Source organism: Pempheris klunzingeri, chromosome 7 (assembly GCF_042242105.1).
Source record: "Pempheris klunzingeri isolate RE-2024b chromosome 7, fPemKlu1.hap1, whole genome shotgun sequence".
Classification (NCBI taxonomy): domain Eukaryota; kingdom Metazoa; phylum Chordata; class Actinopteri; order Acropomatiformes; family Pempheridae; genus Pempheris; species Pempheris klunzingeri.
Genome location: NC_092018.1, coordinates 20,764,415 through 20,782,783, shown reverse-complemented (window position 1 = coordinate 20,782,783; position 18,369 = coordinate 20,764,415). Strand labels below are relative to the sequence as shown.

The following is an 18,369-nucleotide window of genomic DNA, read 5'->3' as shown; positions in this document are numbered from 1 at the left end:
GAGTGTTCGATCGCTGTGACACTAAATATTCTTCTTTACATCCTGCTTTCACCTTTCAGTTGTCTTCCCTTATTTCTATGTTTTGTGCTGTTCTTTAGTGGAGACTTCACACAGATAGCACAAGGAAAACAAAGTTGTTGTGTGCAGAGGCCTGTGTTCTTTCGCTGTCATCCTCTCATTACGGTATATATTAGTAAATGGACTTTCCACGTAGTTTCAGGAAACGTTCTTGTGTTTAGATAACACTTTTCACAGTTGAGAACTTTGTGTCCTTTGTTAATAGGATGAAAGGGTTTGTAGAAAAAAGATGTTTACATTTCTCACCACCAAAAACATATTGTCGTGATATTAGTATTGATACAAGGAAATAAGTATCATGTCTGCACACAGATTCAAATGCTACCCAGCACTGATTTCTCTTTACTTTTTTTTTTTTTTTTTTTTATTCAATTATTTGAAATATAAAAACAAAGAACATGAGGTCATCATGGGTTTTACATTTAAAATCTCAACACATTTTTCCCCATACATCATGTCATACTATTCTAAACACCGTGCATACATAATCCATTTTTCCATTTTCGGGTTATAGCTTTCCTGCTACTTGCCAAAAGTATCTTCAATAAATATTTATCTTTGTGTAGGAGTGTTTCAGTGTTTCATTTTACCAAGATAAAAAGTAACAAAAGAATAAACTAACTCCACTCCCATTATTTTGTTTATCTCATTAGCCACCTCCCCCCACTATGATTGGATTTTTGGGCAGGCCCAAAAGACATGGAAATGATTCGCCATTGAGGTTCCACATTTTCTCCAACTGAAGCCCCGGTCACGAGAGCCTGTTTGCAGTGCAGTTATTTTGGGAGTGATAAAGAATCTCACTACATTCTTCCAGCCGAACTCTCTCAACGATCTTGAGTTTGCAGTGGTTGTTTGAGTCTCACATATTTCCATCCAGGTCTCCTCTGAGATTTGTGTTTCTGACTCCCTCTCCCACTTTTGTTTGATATGTATCGTAGAGTGATTTCTGGAGGCTTGTATACTTCCATATATTCTTGAGATATTGAGATAGTCTTTTTTTTGGTATGCGTCATGAAATATAGAAATCAAACTGTTTTTGTTTTCCTCTTTGATTTGTAGTTTCTTAATATAATAATCTCTGACTTACCCAGCACTGATTTTAAATAATTAGGTCTATTTATGGCAGATAATTGCACCGGTAGTCAGCAACACTATTTGCACCTGGCTATTTACACCTTGGTGTTTACCCCTGGTCTGGTCACACAGTATTCTGCAGGCTGTTGTCAAAATGGCTGTCAAGCATAAAGGTCTAATGTTATGTTAATGATATGTTAATGATAATGAAAACACACACTGGCACTTTCATGCTTTGATACACATTCAATATTCAATGATTTAGGCCGATTTCATGGGAGAAGAAAAATATATAATATCATCAGACCTAGAGTTTAGCTCTTTTGGCCTATTAAATTCTACTTAGGTCCCCCAAATATCTAGTTCCTGCCCTGAAACCTCATATCCTGGTGATGTTTGACAGTTTGTATGTTCCACCCTCCTCCTCATCTTCATTTAGGTAGTTGAACAGAAGGAGATAAACAGTTGGTTTCCCCTGTGACGCTACATTAATCGTTCATTTCATGGGTTAAAAGAGCAAAGTCAATGAGGAGGAGAAATTCTCATCCCATTATCGGTTCGGAGGTGCAAAGTGAACGCATCAGCGATGAAGCCAACCATAAAGATGATTACTGCGCTACTAGAGTTCCTGATGCTCCACATTGTTCCAATTACAAACTCCTCTTCTCCTAGCAGCTGAGGGATTAACTGAAAGCGACTGTTAGACTTAGTGCAAAGTGGATTTCTTCCACCTTGTCCACCATTGCTCATTGTCATAATGATACATGGCCTGATGAGATAGTTTGTGCTGACAAAAGGCCTCCATCCTCAGTCTTTTATTCCTTATATCTCTTTCAGAGAATCAGAGAGACAAATACATCACCCTCGGTATTGAAAGCACATAAATCTTGTTTTAAGAAGCTTGTCTCTCCTCAGATTCTGTCAGACAAAGGCTGAGGCTTTTATTTATTACCTCAATCCTTGTTTGGTTGGCTATTGTGTCTTCTCCAAAATAATAGTTTTATAGATCAGCGCAGACACACATTATAATCAGTGGTAATAAAGATAAAGCTGTAGGGGGAGGGTGCATGCTGTGGATCTCTAGTGCTGACTTTGTTTTTTATCACACTATTTCACTGTTGAACTTAGTCCTCTCAGCCATTAACTGCAGTTCATGCATGAAAGCGTGAAATGTTTTTTTCATACCACTCATGACGAGTCTTTGAAAACAGTGTCAAGATCTTCATCTATTCCAGGTGGTAAAACTGCATAGAGAGCACATTCGTGGTCAAATGTAACTAAGCACATTTACTGAAGTGGATTTTTTCATCCCCGTATTGTCCAGTGATAGTCATGTGTTTCCAAATATGATGATTTTTGAATGTTTGTGATGGATGAAGTGCTCCTTTATCGGTTGAGAAAATTCTCCTCTTCTTAAGCTGGCTACAACTCATGTGTCTTTAATGTTTTGGTCAAGGTTCACCGCGACTTTTTTGTGTGTATGTATGTAAAAGAAAAAATACCTCGGTTGACTTCACTCAGTCAACATTCACTTACACACACACAGTGACAAAACGATTGCAATTATGTTCATATGACGAGTGGAACCTTCTCATGAGATCAGATTTGTCATGTCAAGCTCTGTTTTCCTGTGAATTGTATTGACCAACTCACAAACCTTTTGCCTGTTGTGAAAGTGCATCCATTGCAGGACTAATTTTTGCCTAAATCAAGCCTGTCTTCTTCAGCAAAGAGCGATGTTGTGGCACTGCAACTTCAGACTTACTGCTGGTATTGTTTTGCGAGGAGAGGGGAGCATCAATCTTTTGTTTTAATCGTGTCTCATTCGTTCACATGCCAGACCTGCAAAATGAAGCCGTAATTACTGGCCTTAATTGATGTGGTTTTACCACCGCAGACGATACTTCAGAGCTCTCCTCCCCCTCACTGTATAGGCCCCACTGCTGTTGTTTGCACTATATTTCTGCAGCTATTGATCGCTATTATGGTAAATCCAATGGGCACAATGGAACTCAATCAGCAAAATGCAGGTTAATTATCTCAGGGTCAACCACTTTGGAATCTTCACAAAGAGCCAGCCGTTCTCTCTTTATTGCCTAACATTAAATAGTAAATACAAATTATTATCTGAGCCCCATTATTTTGCTAATAAGGGTGCAAGTTGGTAGTCTTTAATAGAAGACGACCTCCCATTTTCTATAGATTGTACTTGTGAAGTTTTAAACAAGTCAAGACTAATTTCCCTCCGGTTTTGTTTTGTTTTTTCCATGTTAACAACTTTTGCTTTTATTTCTTTTTTTTTTATTAATTAAGAGCAGCTTTTAAGTTTGCTGTCTTACTTGAATGAAATGAAAATGTTTTGTCACTACATATGTGCATATGGTCCCAGTGGATGCACAGATATTAGAAACTTTTTTTAAAAGTTATATTTCCTGCAGCTAACAGAGCTGTCAGACATTTGATTAGCTTGAGATAAATTGGCCTTATAAGAAGGTGCACAAGCCTATTGATGCGAGGAACCAAAGTTAATGGAATTGATTTTGGATATTGTGTTTGCTTTCTGCAGGGACTCCAGTGAATCGGATTCCTATCATGGCCAAGCAGGTGTTGGATCTCTACATGCTCTACAAGCTCGTCACAGAAAAAGGTGGCTTAGTGGAAGTCATCAATAAGAAAATATGGCGTGAGATCACCAAAGGCCTTAACCTCCCTACCTCCATCACCAGTGCAGCTTTCACTCTCCGAACACAGTGAGTATGAGCACAGACTTTAACCTCAGGTGACTGATAACCTGCTCTCCTAACACCAGGCCAGCCACAAGTGTTCCATGTGTATATCCAAGATGAATGAGATACCTTGATTTTTTGTCAGGTCGCTGTTTCTTCAGTTCATCTGTTATGATTAAGATATTTCAGTTTTTTAAATGCCCACCAAAGGCTTATTTAACAACACAGGTGAAAAGCACAGTCATCTTGATGTATGGTAATTATATTATTCTAGATGGCTCTGCATTTAATTTGGACTCTCAGTATTGTTACATTGCACTGCATTTATACATGACTCTCCATCTGACTTAACAATAAAGTAGAAAACATCATTATTACCATTACAATTTAATGAAATATTTGTCAGTAGGTTGAAATGTTTTAACCCTTGTATGGTGTTCGGGTTTGTGGACCCGATTTAATCCGTTTTCATGTTCTTTATCAAAAGAAAAACTATACGATTAATAATTTTTTCAAACTCAGACTCATCAATATGAGCCGAGGCCAATGAGTCTGAGTTTGAAAAAATAATTAATGGTGTCATTTTGCTCTTGATAAAAACATGAAAACGGGTCCCACAGACCCGAACACCATACAAGGGTTCACATTGCTTCGTATCCAAGAGATGCAAATGATTCTACAGCTAAAGAAAACGGTGTTGTTTGACCTACATGAATATTTACTTTTTGCGATATCAAAAGGTTTTATATGCCCGAAGGATTGAAAAGTTGTTTGAACACTTTGAGGAGTTGTTACTTCAAAATATCATAAATCAAGATAAGTGGCAAGAACAGCATACTAATCTATATTAAATAAGAAAAGAATCCATTGATGTACATGTACATGTGGTTAACAAGCCCTCAAAAAGAACAATTTTACAGCATTATTTCAAAATCGGTCATATTTCTAGTAATTGATCTTAACATAATGACACAATGAACCATAATTTTATGTGTCACAGTGTAGACACACAGGTGTTAGTGGGACGTCACAGCACAGGCTCCTCTGACAGTGAACACATTGTTGGCAGTAGGCAGCAGAGGAGCTTCAGCAGCTGGCAACAGGCTGGACCAGGAGGTCTCAGTGGACCTGGACCAGGAGGTCTCAGTGGGCCTGGACCATCAGCTCTGCTCCTCTTTCATCCTTTCAAAGTAATAGACTCCCTGTCGTGGTGTTCAGACTGCTTCATAATGAAAGATTATTCAGATCCACCACCAGGAAACTATGGAATAGAGACATAGCGTGTGAATATAACCCCCTGCCCCCAAGCAAATATCAATATATGACACCTGAAATATATAATTATTATGCCTTAGTGATGCTGCTAAAGGCAGATGGTGTCTGTTTTTTTGGGTGAATTCAAGTTTTAAGCAAACCAACATGTCTTTCATGCCAAATGAACATAAGTGTATGGTAATAATACACACCCACAGAAAACCATTTCCATTATGCTTCATTACTATTGCCTGCCTGCAATCTTTTTGCAGATCATGTCTATTTGACTTTTGTCAGTCCACACACCTTTGGATGTCTTCTATAGTGTAAATCAGCAGTTTCAGCATCCGGGCGTCCAGCTAAGACCGCTTCTGTGATCCATGATTGTTTGGGTAACAGGGTAAAATCTGAAATATCTTTTAAAGACTACATTGGAATGTTAAGGATGTTTGTGACAGACTCACTCTTATATACATATATATATATCCATGTGGCCAAGAACACTTCTGATTTTCCATAGGGGTTCAATTTCAATTCAATTTGTATAGCCCAATATCACAACAGAGTGTCTCATAGTGCTTTACAAAGTTCACTGAAATAAACAAGTGTAAGCGAACAAACTTTCATAACAGCATCAAAAATGAACTGACTTTAAAAGACCACTATAAGCATCATGTAATGTTTATGACAGACTCATTATTTGCTGTGTTAAAATTACCATTATAAATGGTAGTGTGAAGCTCAGTAAGAGTTTAGACATCTGCTCAAGACCTAAAAATATCCCTACACTATATATGTTTTTAGGTTTAGTATTTGGGGACATTTTGCAGTGTTAACGTGTTAAAGTCATAGTCAATCATGGGATTTTAAAGCATGCGCTTAAGCAAATAGACTACTTAGAGAGACCAAATTATGTAGGTAATTTATGCTTTAGTAACCTTGTTGCTAGAGATCTATGTATACATGCATCATGTCAGTCATCAGGATTCTCACCCTCCGCCGTCCTTATTTTGGTGTTTGAGTGTTTCAGAGAAAACTGAATACACAGTGACAGGAGGACGGGCTTTTTCACATAACGCAAATGCGTCTGAGCTTAACAAATACTCAGATGGTCAGCAGGTGAAACAAACTTATTCAGACATCTAGAGATTTTTTATGTTAGTTTTAGTTTGGAATTTGGGTAAAATAATTTTAAATGCAAGGATGCACGGCTCTGTATAATAATATCTCCATTCATCCTCCCATTCCACTGATACTCTCCTTATCTGCAGTCTTTTATCATAAAATAGGCGATTAGAAACTTATGTTATGTTTTGTAAATAGCAGCGATAACTGTCAAGGAGAAATGTAGCTGGAAAATCAGAATTCTTTACTCCAATTACAGAAAGTGTTTTTTCTCATTTACATGACATTTAAGAAGTTAGCACAGTGGGGAGCCAACTTTAAGTTACTGGTTAAGTAAAGGCACCAATTGCATCCATAAAAACTGTTGTCAAAAGCGACATGGAAGATATGGCATGCTGCTGTCATACTGCTTGAAGTCCTGCGGTTCTGGGGGATGAGGACAGAGGATCTATGTGAGATAGAGCATTTATTATTATTTGTACATTGTGCTCAATGCTTGAAACTAAAACAATTACACAACAAAACTCACTAAATGAATAAACCTTTTCATTTTTGTCACTTTTTTTTCCTTTTTTCACCCTGCAAAAAAACAATTGATTGATGATTGATCGACAACATGTGACAAAGTGACATACTGCCAAAAAGCATAAGAGTAAATCGTTGCATTCTTCTTCTTCCCTGCAGGTATATGAAGTACCTCTATCCGTATGAATGTGAAAAGCGGGGACTGAGCTCCCCCGGTGAGCTTCAGGCAGCTATCGACAGCAACCGGCGCGAAGGCCGTCGGCAGAGCTACGGCTCCGCCATCTTCAGCTACTCACCAGTGAGCACCCCCTCCCTCCTGTCCTCACCAAAGATGCAGATGTCCCACCTGTCTATGCCCACTCACAACAGTGGCCATATTACCCAGGTGCCTGTGATCAAGAAAGGTAACACAAGACACAAGATTTTAAGATATGACAAAATAAAACCTGAGAAGTACATTTCATCATATTTTAGCAAGAAGGATTCACGTTTTCTGATTTGTTCCTGCTGTATCACTTCCTCCATGTTGAAGTGTTGTTTTCAGTAAAATGTCTATTTCCACAGCACATAGTCACCACTGCGCTGCAACCACTTTCTCTTTTTGACACAAATATCCATTTTGACAGATTAATTACTTGCATCTGATTCTACTTCTCATAGTTAAGCCACAATCTATCTACACTTTAATGTTTCACATTAAAAGCCTTTAATGTTGTGCTTCCTTTTCCTGCTGCTTTAATGTGAAACATCAGCAGAATAATTAGTGTATGAATATCTTTTTATAAAGATAAACTTAAGTATTGACAGTCTGTTGGTAAACTAATAGAATAATTCTGTGTGAGTGTGCATTGTACCGAATTAAATGTGCCATTATTTGCCAATTTTTAATCGTTTATTTTAGAATTCATGGCATATGAAAGATAATGTATAACTGGTATGGCTGCCAGGGGAAAGTATGAAAACATGTCATTTTAATATGTGTGCAAACCCAATCCTTTTTTGTGGGGTTTGTATTACAAGTGTAACTTTTTTCAAACAAAAATCTGGCACACAGGCATGCAGTTGATCGGCTGAAATATAGTCCAGTGGTAAGGGATTATAGTTGATTTTGCTCATGATGCAATCAGCAGTCCAGATCCTGATGATGCATTTCCTCCTTATGAATACTTTGTCAAAAAAAAGATTGCACATGATATATTACACAGATCACTACATCTTTTTTGAGAAATTGTTGCACGATTACCCGGCCACTTAAGAAGAAGTCAGTATGTTCCCATGTCAGAAACATTTCACAATAGTGGCACATTTCTGTCCATTCATACTCATGCAACGTGCCGTCAATATGGTCATTCCCCCAAAGAGGAAACATCTTGCAGGACTTCCTCATATCAGCACGGCAATTTCCGAGACACACAAATGTACAGCAAAGAGCATGGGAGCTCTTAGATTACAAGTCCTCAAGGACATAAGTGAACTGTGAACCATGCCATGGAGACTACTACCTGCTATGTCCAAAGTTATTTCAATGCTATTGATGTAGTTAATATCATAAATGGATAAGATCAATTATTTCAATCAGTTTACAAATTTGACAGCAAATTGACTGGACTTGTGTTGTGCATCTCTAGTCTGTCAACCACTCACAGCGCTGTAACCCAACCTGCTCATCAGAGGGAGATTAACCATTTATACATTCATTCACAAGTGAAGCACAGCACAGGGAGCAATTTGGGGTTCATTTCAAGGGGTGCATACAGACCGGAAGGAAATGAATGTTCCAATTAGTGACCGACCCACTTTACCACTGAGCCACACTCGCCCTGAGTGCTTATCCACAGAGTATTATCTACTTTATACTTTATGCACAGATGTCAGGAGCTGTCACATGCAGCCTATTTTCATGACTTTAGACATGTATAAGCATCCAGACATGTATAGAGATGGTTATCGCCTCTTAATAGTCTTGTTGTCTCCAGAGGAGCCTATGATGGCCAGCTGCCTGCCTAACCGGGTGGCCATCCCTATGTCACCAAGCGGCCATCGTGTAACAGCCATGGCCGCCCAGGCAGCAGCCGCTCAGGCAGCCGCTCAGGCAGCGGCGGCTGTCCAGGTGGCAGCCCTGGAGCAGCTCAGAGAGAAGCTGGAGAGCGGGGAACCACCCGAGAAGAAGATTATGCTGGTGGCGGAAGAACAACAGAGGATCATGCAGCATGCCCTGCAGCAGAACCTGCTGGCAATGGCCACCCAGCTGCCCCTCAACATCAAACTCAATAATAGAGGTGAGACACTCACTTGAATACACTCATCTGTGTGAAGTTTAAATTTCACCCTGTGTTCTCTGGGGCTGCATCAAGTTCAAGTTTATTCCTACAAATTCATTACTAACAAATCTCCTGAAGGAGCAAAACCAGCAGTGAATGTATCTATTAACAAGTACTGTGTGTGTATCACAGCCTAACATATCTTCTTCCTCTGTGCATAAAGCCTCATTGTTGTCCAAAAGCTATTAAAACAAAAGCAATGAGCAACACTGGACATTTACCACATTTGGAGTCCTTTTGTGTGCGTGCCTGCTAATACTCACTACTTCATCTATGAATTAGTCCAAAGCTGAAAAGTACTCAACAAATGAGTAGAATTTGATTGCAAGTACACTAAGTAGATGTTTTAGGAAATTCCAGAACCATTTTTAGAAGTGAAACTATATATTTCAATCAATCTTTATTTATATAGCGCCACTTCACAAGAGCGTTATCTCAAGACGCTTTCCATAAAGAGCAGGTCTAGACCAAACTCTTTAATTAGAGAGAGACCCAACGATTCAGGAATTCAACATTAAGGATTCAAGAATCCCCACATGAGCAGCATCAGATATTAGATTTGAGGGTTTTTAAAAATGTATTCCTTCAGTAGGAACCAATGTCTTGGAGTTGAGAGCCACAGACAGGAAGTCAGAATTGAGATACGCGCCATACACTACAACATGTTGGTTTTGGTCTTCTCATGAGATTTGTTCAAATCTATAACAGTGCCTGCCTCCTTTCATAATTGTAACTCACTGAAAACTTCCCCGTAAGATGTGTATCTAATATAACAGTGATGTCTAGGATGAAATATACGTATTCAGTGTTTGTTGAAACACATGAGTGTAGGCCTGATTTCAAGGTATAATTTAAAATCAGCTACTGTTGTGTTGAGTTTGTTAGCTGCCTCCTATCAGACTTAAAAGACAGTGTGTCTCCTGCAGGAGGGATGCATCAAAAACAGCTCATGGCCCCGCCAGAGAGACTGTTTGAGATGTGTAACGCCTGAATCACTAATGTGCACATAGTTCATTCATATGACATGTGTAATTTGAAGCTCAACTCTGTAGTTGTTATGAAGAAATAGTTCTTCTTGACCGCAGGCAGAATCCAGCTCGTCATGAGTAAAAATGTCCATCTTGCTGGGCTTTGGCTGTAGCCAGCATGGCTCATGACAAGCCATAAGTCACATGTGACTTAATGATAGAGTCTAAAGGAAGAATAAGGAGCCTATCTGCTCAAGTGTGATATCATTTCTGTCTGCATCACTGCCTCTCTCGTATTAGTCATAATAGCAGGCTTTGCACTTGATATGTGATGGAAAAATGAGTGAGAATCTTTCTCAGGTTAATTCCCACACTGGTCGCCTGGCTCTGGCCCTCACATATAAACACTGTCATTTAAAGATTATATCCAAACACTATTATTTGTCTCCACCTAGATGCACTTAGACAGATAAATTTGTGTTTACAGATGGTTAATATCACAGCAGCTCACTGAGATTACTCTGTGTGTGTACTGTTGGTCAACTTTCTTAAGACATTTCTGTTATTTCAGAACCAGTTCCATTTATTTTCACAGGTTTTCCATCTGTGTGCTGCTATAGGATTCATCTATAGCTGACATGTACAAATGGCTGTAACATCTTGACAGTTCTTTCTCCCCAGAACTCTTTAATATAGCTCTCCTTATCCTGTCACTCTCTGAATTATCACCAATACTCCACCGGAGCACTCCTCTTGCTTCTTCTGTTCCCTTTCTAAATGCTCATATTGAGTTTTTCTCTCTCTCGTTCTCTGCCTCCTCTCTTGACAGATGATAGACAAGAGACTGCATTGAACCTGTCTACCAACGGCATTAGCAGCATCAACATGTCAATAGAAATAAATGGAGTTGTCTACACAGGTAAATAGAGGGGCCGTTTGCTGATGTAATTGCAGGCAGGAAATTCAATAAGTTATAGCAGCACCCTGGTGCTTAGTCCTCTACGCAATTTGATGTCTTTGCTATAAAATCCATCGTAATGAAGTGGCAGTCCAATAGAGTTAAAAAAGTTAAATATCTCAAAATTGGGCCTGTGGATTTGAGGTCGATGGGGCTTATTGTCTTATATGTCTGCACACAGTGTGTGTGTGTGTGTGTGTGTGTGTGTGTGTGTGTGTGTGTGTGTGTGTGTGTGTGTGCGTGTGTGTGTGTGTGCGTGTGTGTGTGCGTGTGCGTGTGTGCGTGTGTGCATGTGTCTAAATGGAAGTAGCTTGTGCCTTGTGGTAATTACTGCCTCTCTGCATTAACATAGGCCATTTATGTCAGGGTACAAGCCTGGTGGCTGTCGCATCATATCCGAGCGCCCTCTCTCTCCCTAAGAGCCAGTGTTCAGTAACCAGAGTGTTGACTGGTCCAACTCACACAAGCTGACATCCTCCTTAATCTGTCTTTATGTTTGGGTCTGTATGTGACTGTTGACTGTCCTTAAAAAGCCTTAAATTACTTCAGTTGAAAGGTGCAGAAGTCATTTACTGGTTTTAATATACTGCACATACTTGGGAGACTAATGGGAAAAGCTTGTTCTATCGAAACAGTTCAAATGTTGGTATATACTTAATAGCACATATGATTTGCGTATTCTTCTATTTCTTTTTCCAGAGCAAATCCAGTAATTAAAATTAAAAATTAAAACAATAATTAAAAACGCAGTAAAAACAATTGTTGCCTTGTTGTCTTCCACACCTCTAAAGTACACTGTAATGTAAATGGCAACGTCTCTTTCATTGTTCTTGGCTGTTATTGACAGTGGAGATCCAGACTGTGGAGGTCAGCCAGAATTTATGGATCCATACTTACAGATGTAGTTCTTATTAGATTCGTAATTTCAAAAGACGTCTGTTAACAATAATAAGGTCACATTATATGTGTATGACATGCAAAATGTTGTACTGCTGATGCAGAGAGCTGTACTGATTAAAAGTGAGATGGATATCAGTGGCTGTCAGAGGTGACCACAGGAGTTTTTTTAATATGCGAGGGTCGTGTTGAACTTAGAATAAGGTGTTGGGTTGCTCTTGAATTACAAATTGTTTTTAAGAACTGATGCCAGGACAGTGTAGAGTTTGAGAGTGACTCAGACTTTATGTTTGGCCCACAGGCGTCCTGTTTGCTCGGCAGTCGGCCATAGCAGCAATGACTGGACACCGTGGAAGGCACAGCAACTGTCAGACTCAGGGAAAGACCAGCCCCGCACACTTCCAGCCCTCCTGCTCCTCCACCTCTTCCTCCTCCTCCTCCTCTTCCTCACTCCATGGGCACAGAAACTCCTCCCCTTGAGTTTCCTATCCCTCCTCACCTCCTCTTCCCACCCCACCCGGGAGGAGGTCCATTCTCCTCTCAAAGACACAAAGCAGTTGGAGATATAACCTTCAGTTGTTTTTGAATCCACTCTGTCAGATTCCTCATAGATCACCTAACAATAGGCTGACAAGCAGCAAACTTGTATTTCCAGACTAAATACTTTGGCAAGAGATTTGCCTGACCCCTTATCCCTGCTCCTCCTTGCTGAATTGTGTTTTGAGGACATTAACCTTTATGTGTTACCGTTGTCTTTCACATCCTCAAAGACATCTGTTCAAAGCGGAACAGTTCAAAAGTATGGTCGCCCATCACCTCAGGGTGCGACCTGGATGAAGCCAAATGAAGACTCCCTCTTGTGCACCGTTTCAGAACCATTTCGCAGAAATTCACTGCTTACAGCTGATACCAAAGAAGAAAACACATCTGTGTCGGTTTAACACATCCAGCATTTACAGTGATGTTTAGAACCAATGGGCAAAGATTATCGCAAGAATAGAAACAGAAAAAGCACATCTGAGGTGGGAATGATGTATTCTGTAGAGAGGCTTTCCAGACAGCCTAACAGTGTGGTTTCATCAGAGACTTGTGACGTAATCTCTCAACTATATCAGATTCCACCGGACAGTTCTTAATGCCTCAACATATAGCCAACAACAAGACTAAAGAGATGTATGAGATGTGTCTGTTTATCCATTCAGTAACATTAGAGGTGAAAAACGAGTCTGATATGTGGATTTCGTTCAAGTGTAGTTTTCTGACATAGTAAACTGACATGTCAGCCCAGGTCTCCTCTCTCAGTCAGTTCACTCCACAATAAATCAGCAGTCGTTTTTTTTAAATTGTTAACTAACTAGCCAGCCAGAAGGCCAATGGAACTAAGCAAAGGTTAAAGGTAAAACAGACTCTGTGTTCCAGTCCCATATTGTATACTAATACTATACATAGGTATATAATCAGGTATGCTATTAATCTGTTATAGGGCGCCAGAGCAGAAATGACTGTCCGTCATATTGTCACCCAACAAATTCAGCCCAGAGTCCCAGATTTTCCCAGGTTTGCTGTAATGTCCGTTTGTAATAATTTAATTAAACAGATTTGCTTAAGGATCTTGTTAGCATAATATCAGCACAAATATGTGTTAAAGCTACATCTTCATGTTGTGTCTGTCTAGAAGACAGAATCTCAAAACTGGGGGGAAATGCACCAAAAATGTCAGTAGTTGCCACATATATAACCTGGGGCCCTTTAGGGTCTTGGTACCCTGGGGGCAGTCGTAACCCAGTTAGTAATCCAGCCTTCAGATGTATTTTCAACAACTATAAGGAGACCAGTTGCTAAATCCCGTGTCTTGGAGTTGAAATATGTGTTGAGAGTATTCCATCATTTAGAACCTTTTAACAGGCAGGGCTGCTGAGGGCTTTTTTTCCTAGGTTTTCTTTTGCTGTGATCACAAAATAAAATCTTGCTTAATTTTGACATGCGATATGCCTGATCACAACAGCTCATTGTTGTAATCATAGAATGTTTTATTATTATTATTATTATTATTATTATTATTATTATTATTATTATTTAGTCAAAATCACATTCTAACTTTCTTGTGATGACAAGAAAAGAGCATTTTCAAAAGCTTGAGCACACGGTGACATCTTCAATTGATGTGATGACAAACGTTGTTCTGGTTCAATGCTTTCCTCATTCATTAGGGTAAATATTGCAATCAACATCATTGCTCCACTGGTTGTGGTCAGAAATACTTACAAAATCTCTGCTGAGGCCGAGTATGGTAGTTCTGTAACATGAGATTGCATTGTTTTTTGAAGAAATCTTCTGCAACGCAAATTGACTAAAGTCAGGACCATGTAGCAAATATCAGCACCATTTGTTAGCATAGCAAGACAGAAGCACAAAGCTGATGAGATGTTGGTGGGGAGATGTGGGCGACAGAGCACAGGACAGGAAAGAGTAGAGCACTTCAGCCTGTAGGCAGCAGGTGATAGAGGAGGCGAGAGCAGGACATACAAAGACATTGAAAGATATATAATATGTAGGAAATCAGTCACGCGATAGTTTTATATTGTGAATAGAATGCAGGTTTCTTGTTTTAGTAATGCACTTGTGTTTAACATCAGAGCTTCTTCCTCTTTCATTTCTCTCTTTCTTTTTTTCTCTGCTATCATAATGATATTAAAAAAAAAAATCTATATTGTGAAGGGAATGGGAACCAGTTTGAAGACATATGGGTTTTTCATCCGGTCTGTCAAAGCATTTAATTGCAGATTTTATTTATTATGTTTTATATTCAGCCCTACAAAGGTTGCATTCAGCGCCACCATTTTATTTGCAAACCCTGAATAGTAATCTTGAATGCAGTTACCTCACCAATCTACCTGTATATTGTCATAGTAAAGTATGAATACAAGATATACCTCATATTTTTCTTTTATTTTTATTGTACAGTCACTTGAAAATCAATGTTTTACTTCACCAGATCACTGGATTTATTGTCTTTGTTCATATTTTGTATGATTATACCAAAGAAGGGAATATTTTATTGACACACATCTACCTCATTTGTTATAGACTGTGCCAATAAGCATGTCCACAAACTTAATTGCCAGTGTATTCATGGTATTTCATATTCATGTATTTGTGTGAACACAAAATGCTTTTCAGTCAAAGATAAAACAATAGATTATACTAGAGAATTAAGCAACATATTTAAAGTGCTTTTTATGTTGGGTGTTGTGCCGGCACAACAAAACAGCCTTTTGTGAGATGCAGTACAGACGCTTCAAAACAAACCCAATCTGCATGAAAACGTGGACATAAAGAAGAAGACAGCAGCTTGTAACATGAGCGGCAAACATAGATGTTGTCCTGACAGCTGTGGGGCCGGAGGATGGCGATGGTGTCAGTCAGTCCGTTTTTTTGTTTTCTCGCCCTAAATGAAGTTTGATTTGAAAACAACAAGATCACTGATCATAAAAGGTCTTAAATACTGAATTCTTTTATATTGTGGTGTAAATAAGCATTTTTCTCAAACACTGACATCAGTATCAACTTCAAAAATTCACCGTAGGTTGGGCTGTAATCAGGAATGATCTACTATACTATTTTTCAGCATTTTCAATTTTGCTTAGTCCACACAACTGAGATGTAACTTGCTATATTGGAAATGCAACAAGAATCATGCTAAAACTCTAAAGGTTTGTTCTTTAGTATTTAGCAACACCAGTTGTGTGCAAACCATGTAAATGAGGTTTGAAGAAGGCGCTTTTGTTTCAGTATATCCGACAATCTTCAGTATGGGAACACACAGGTACACACAGACATGTGAGAACACACTGCTAAAAAACCCTGGCATCCCGTGGGTTTTTAATTCTGAGAGACTTTGCTGATCTCCCAACGTAGACTTTAGTAACAAAATCTGGCCAAAATTTCAACTTGTACAAAACATATCAACAGGCAGGTTAACATTCATTTACCGAGCACATTTATGCTCCCCAGGGGATGAACGTTTGCAGCTTCTCTACTGATAAAGCTCTAATACTTGTGTGCTTTTTTGGAGTTGCTGTCTTCCTCACTGTGCAGGGTTTCCCATGCAGATTGTTCACAGGTCTTTCAAATTCTTTGACTAGTTTAGTTTTATGATGACAGTGTAATGCTCCAGGCTGATTACTGGTGATAAAGCTAATAATATATTCTGTGACTGTATGTATAGATGGTGATGTTGAAATTGTACAAACACAATTGTGCAGCAGAGGACAATCCTCAGCCAATGAGATGAGCTGACTTTGTAGCTGTCAGTTGAGCTGTTGAAGGTGGTTGTGCTTTATAATTTTTGTGTTTACTTGAAATGTGCTCTATAGCAATCAGACAGTTCTGCAGGTAGATGCGGCAAAAGTCTAACAAACAAATCTCTTCCTCAAACCTGGTCTTGCATCCTTGAACACTGAATCAATGATATCAGCTCAATATAATGGATATGAGTGCTTTTGCTCAAAGCAGCTGGACTAGACAGACCTCCATAATCTGGAAAATCTGAAGCATTGTTTCAGCCGTGGTGGTGCCATTGTCTGGAATTCTTATCAGACAGATACAATTATTCTTATTATATGTCTCAGAAGCATACACACACTAATTTATACACACTTAATTGAGCTGTGGGAGAAGTTTTTTGTCATTCAGTTAAAGTCCAATTCATTTTCTCATAGACAATATTAGGTGACTCATTTCTTCGAGGCTTGTATGGACATGAAATGCTGCTGGTTGAACAACAGTACAAAAAAAGTATAACTTTCTTTGATAAAAAGTCTAAACATGAGGGAGAGATGTCATCCACAACTCCTAAGGTGCTTTTCAATATGAAACATCCAAGTGTTAAAATGAATTATGTTGCATCTATTGCTAAGGGAATGTAAAACTAGAGATGAAACTTCGACGAGGCGTTGAATTCAGAAACTGAACTGACACCTGAATTCTTTTATTGTATTGATCATTTGTCAGTTGCCTTAAACTACCTTTTTTTACCTTAAGTTTTTACGTGGACCTAAACAGAACCTCTCATGGCCGTGAAACATACACGCCTCCCAGAGGCAAAGGCAGAAGTAGAACTGCAAAACCTTTAAGCGAGGGGTAAAAAAGCATGTGGCACCAGTCAACTTCGGCTTTTTGTTTTAGCCATGATCGCATAAACTTTTGTTCCATAACCTTTCTATTTTGTAATTGTCATTTATATCAGTTTTTGAATGCAAAATGCCCCCCATCAATTGGGGCATGAGGGGTAAGAAGAAAATGAATGTGTCATTTTGGCAGACAATGACAAAGGACATTTTGTAGTTTAATGGAAAAAGACCTTGTTGAATTTGTACCTTTGACTGTATTCTTCTCCACAGCAATGACCCAAGGGTATCAAGGCCTTTACATCCATCTGTCATACCAAACTGTCGGCAATGAAAGTTGACCAAACTCCCAATAATGGCCATAGCATCAAGAAAGGATCATTAAATTGTACAGGAGAAAACAGAGCATGTAAACACTTGCAGGACTCGTTGCTTCTCCCACTGCACAACTCTATTACACACTTCCATGTGAGTGTAGCATGGCTGATGTCCAGATTCTGGAGGGTTGTCTTCGGTCCAGTCACCCAACAACCATTTGTGATTGATGAATTTATTATCAAGAATAGCCTCGATCCAGGATCATCAGAGTATGTCTCATGCTCCTGGATCAGAAAACCCGACATTTCAGTCACTCAGAGGCCCCCAACATTGATCTCAATACAAACTCATTGGGTGGAAGGCAATCTTCATGGAGACACTTCAGGTGAAAAAACACACTATACCAGGCAGGTGTAAAGTAACAGTAAAACATGGTTTATTTCAACAGAGCAAGGCGTCCATTAGTCAGTCAGTAAAGGAGAAAGATTTGATGTAGGTTATTATTATATGTATTGACTGAAAAGGTTCTAGATGATATCTCAGCATGTCAGACCAAATCAAATGTGAGCCCCTCCCCCCCGACGGTCTCTTATTCATTTTCATTTGTTATATACACAGCTGCTGGCTTTTTCAGCTCATTTTCCCCTAGGTTCATCATTGAATGCTTGGATTACAACAACGAATTCTCCACTGAGGTTGCCATAACTCTACTATAGCTTTACATGGCAGATAGTCATTTGATGCTGTATAAATTCTGAAAGTTTTGAATCTCAACTACAGAATCTTTAATGGAAGAGATCTTTCCTTGTCAGGGTAAATCATGTTTTTTTTTTTGTTTCTTTCCATGTGCCCGGTGTCATATTTCAGACCGTACTTCTTGAAACGTTGTCAAATACTACCACTTTGTCACCCCCCTTTGGTTTTGGAATATTTGTAATATTAAGAGTGAGAAAGTCTGCAAAGGGGGTAGACTGGGGTGGTTTGTTGAGCTGT

The 18,369-nt window shown here is 39.1% G+C and overlaps 1 protein-coding gene across 1 annotated transcript in view; it reads left to right on the top strand.

The window, feature by feature from the left end:
• Positions 1–12,413, top strand: part of arid3c (AT rich interactive domain 3C (BRIGHT-like)) — a 63,326-nt gene extending 50,913 nt beyond the window's left edge. The window contains exons 4-8 of the mRNA XM_070834386.1: positions 3,722–3,905; positions 6,945–7,189; positions 8,762–9,064; positions 10,904–10,993; positions 12,231–12,413. Coding sequence (XP_070690487.1) covers positions 3,722–3,905; positions 6,945–7,189; positions 8,762–9,064; positions 10,904–10,993; positions 12,231–12,409 — 1,001 coding nt within the window. The 3' untranslated portion in view covers positions 12,410–12,413. The remainder of the gene's footprint in view (positions 1–3,721; positions 3,906–6,944; positions 7,190–8,761; positions 9,065–10,903; positions 10,994–12,230) is intronic.
• The last annotated feature ends 5,956 nt before the right edge of the window (positions 12,414–18,369 follow it).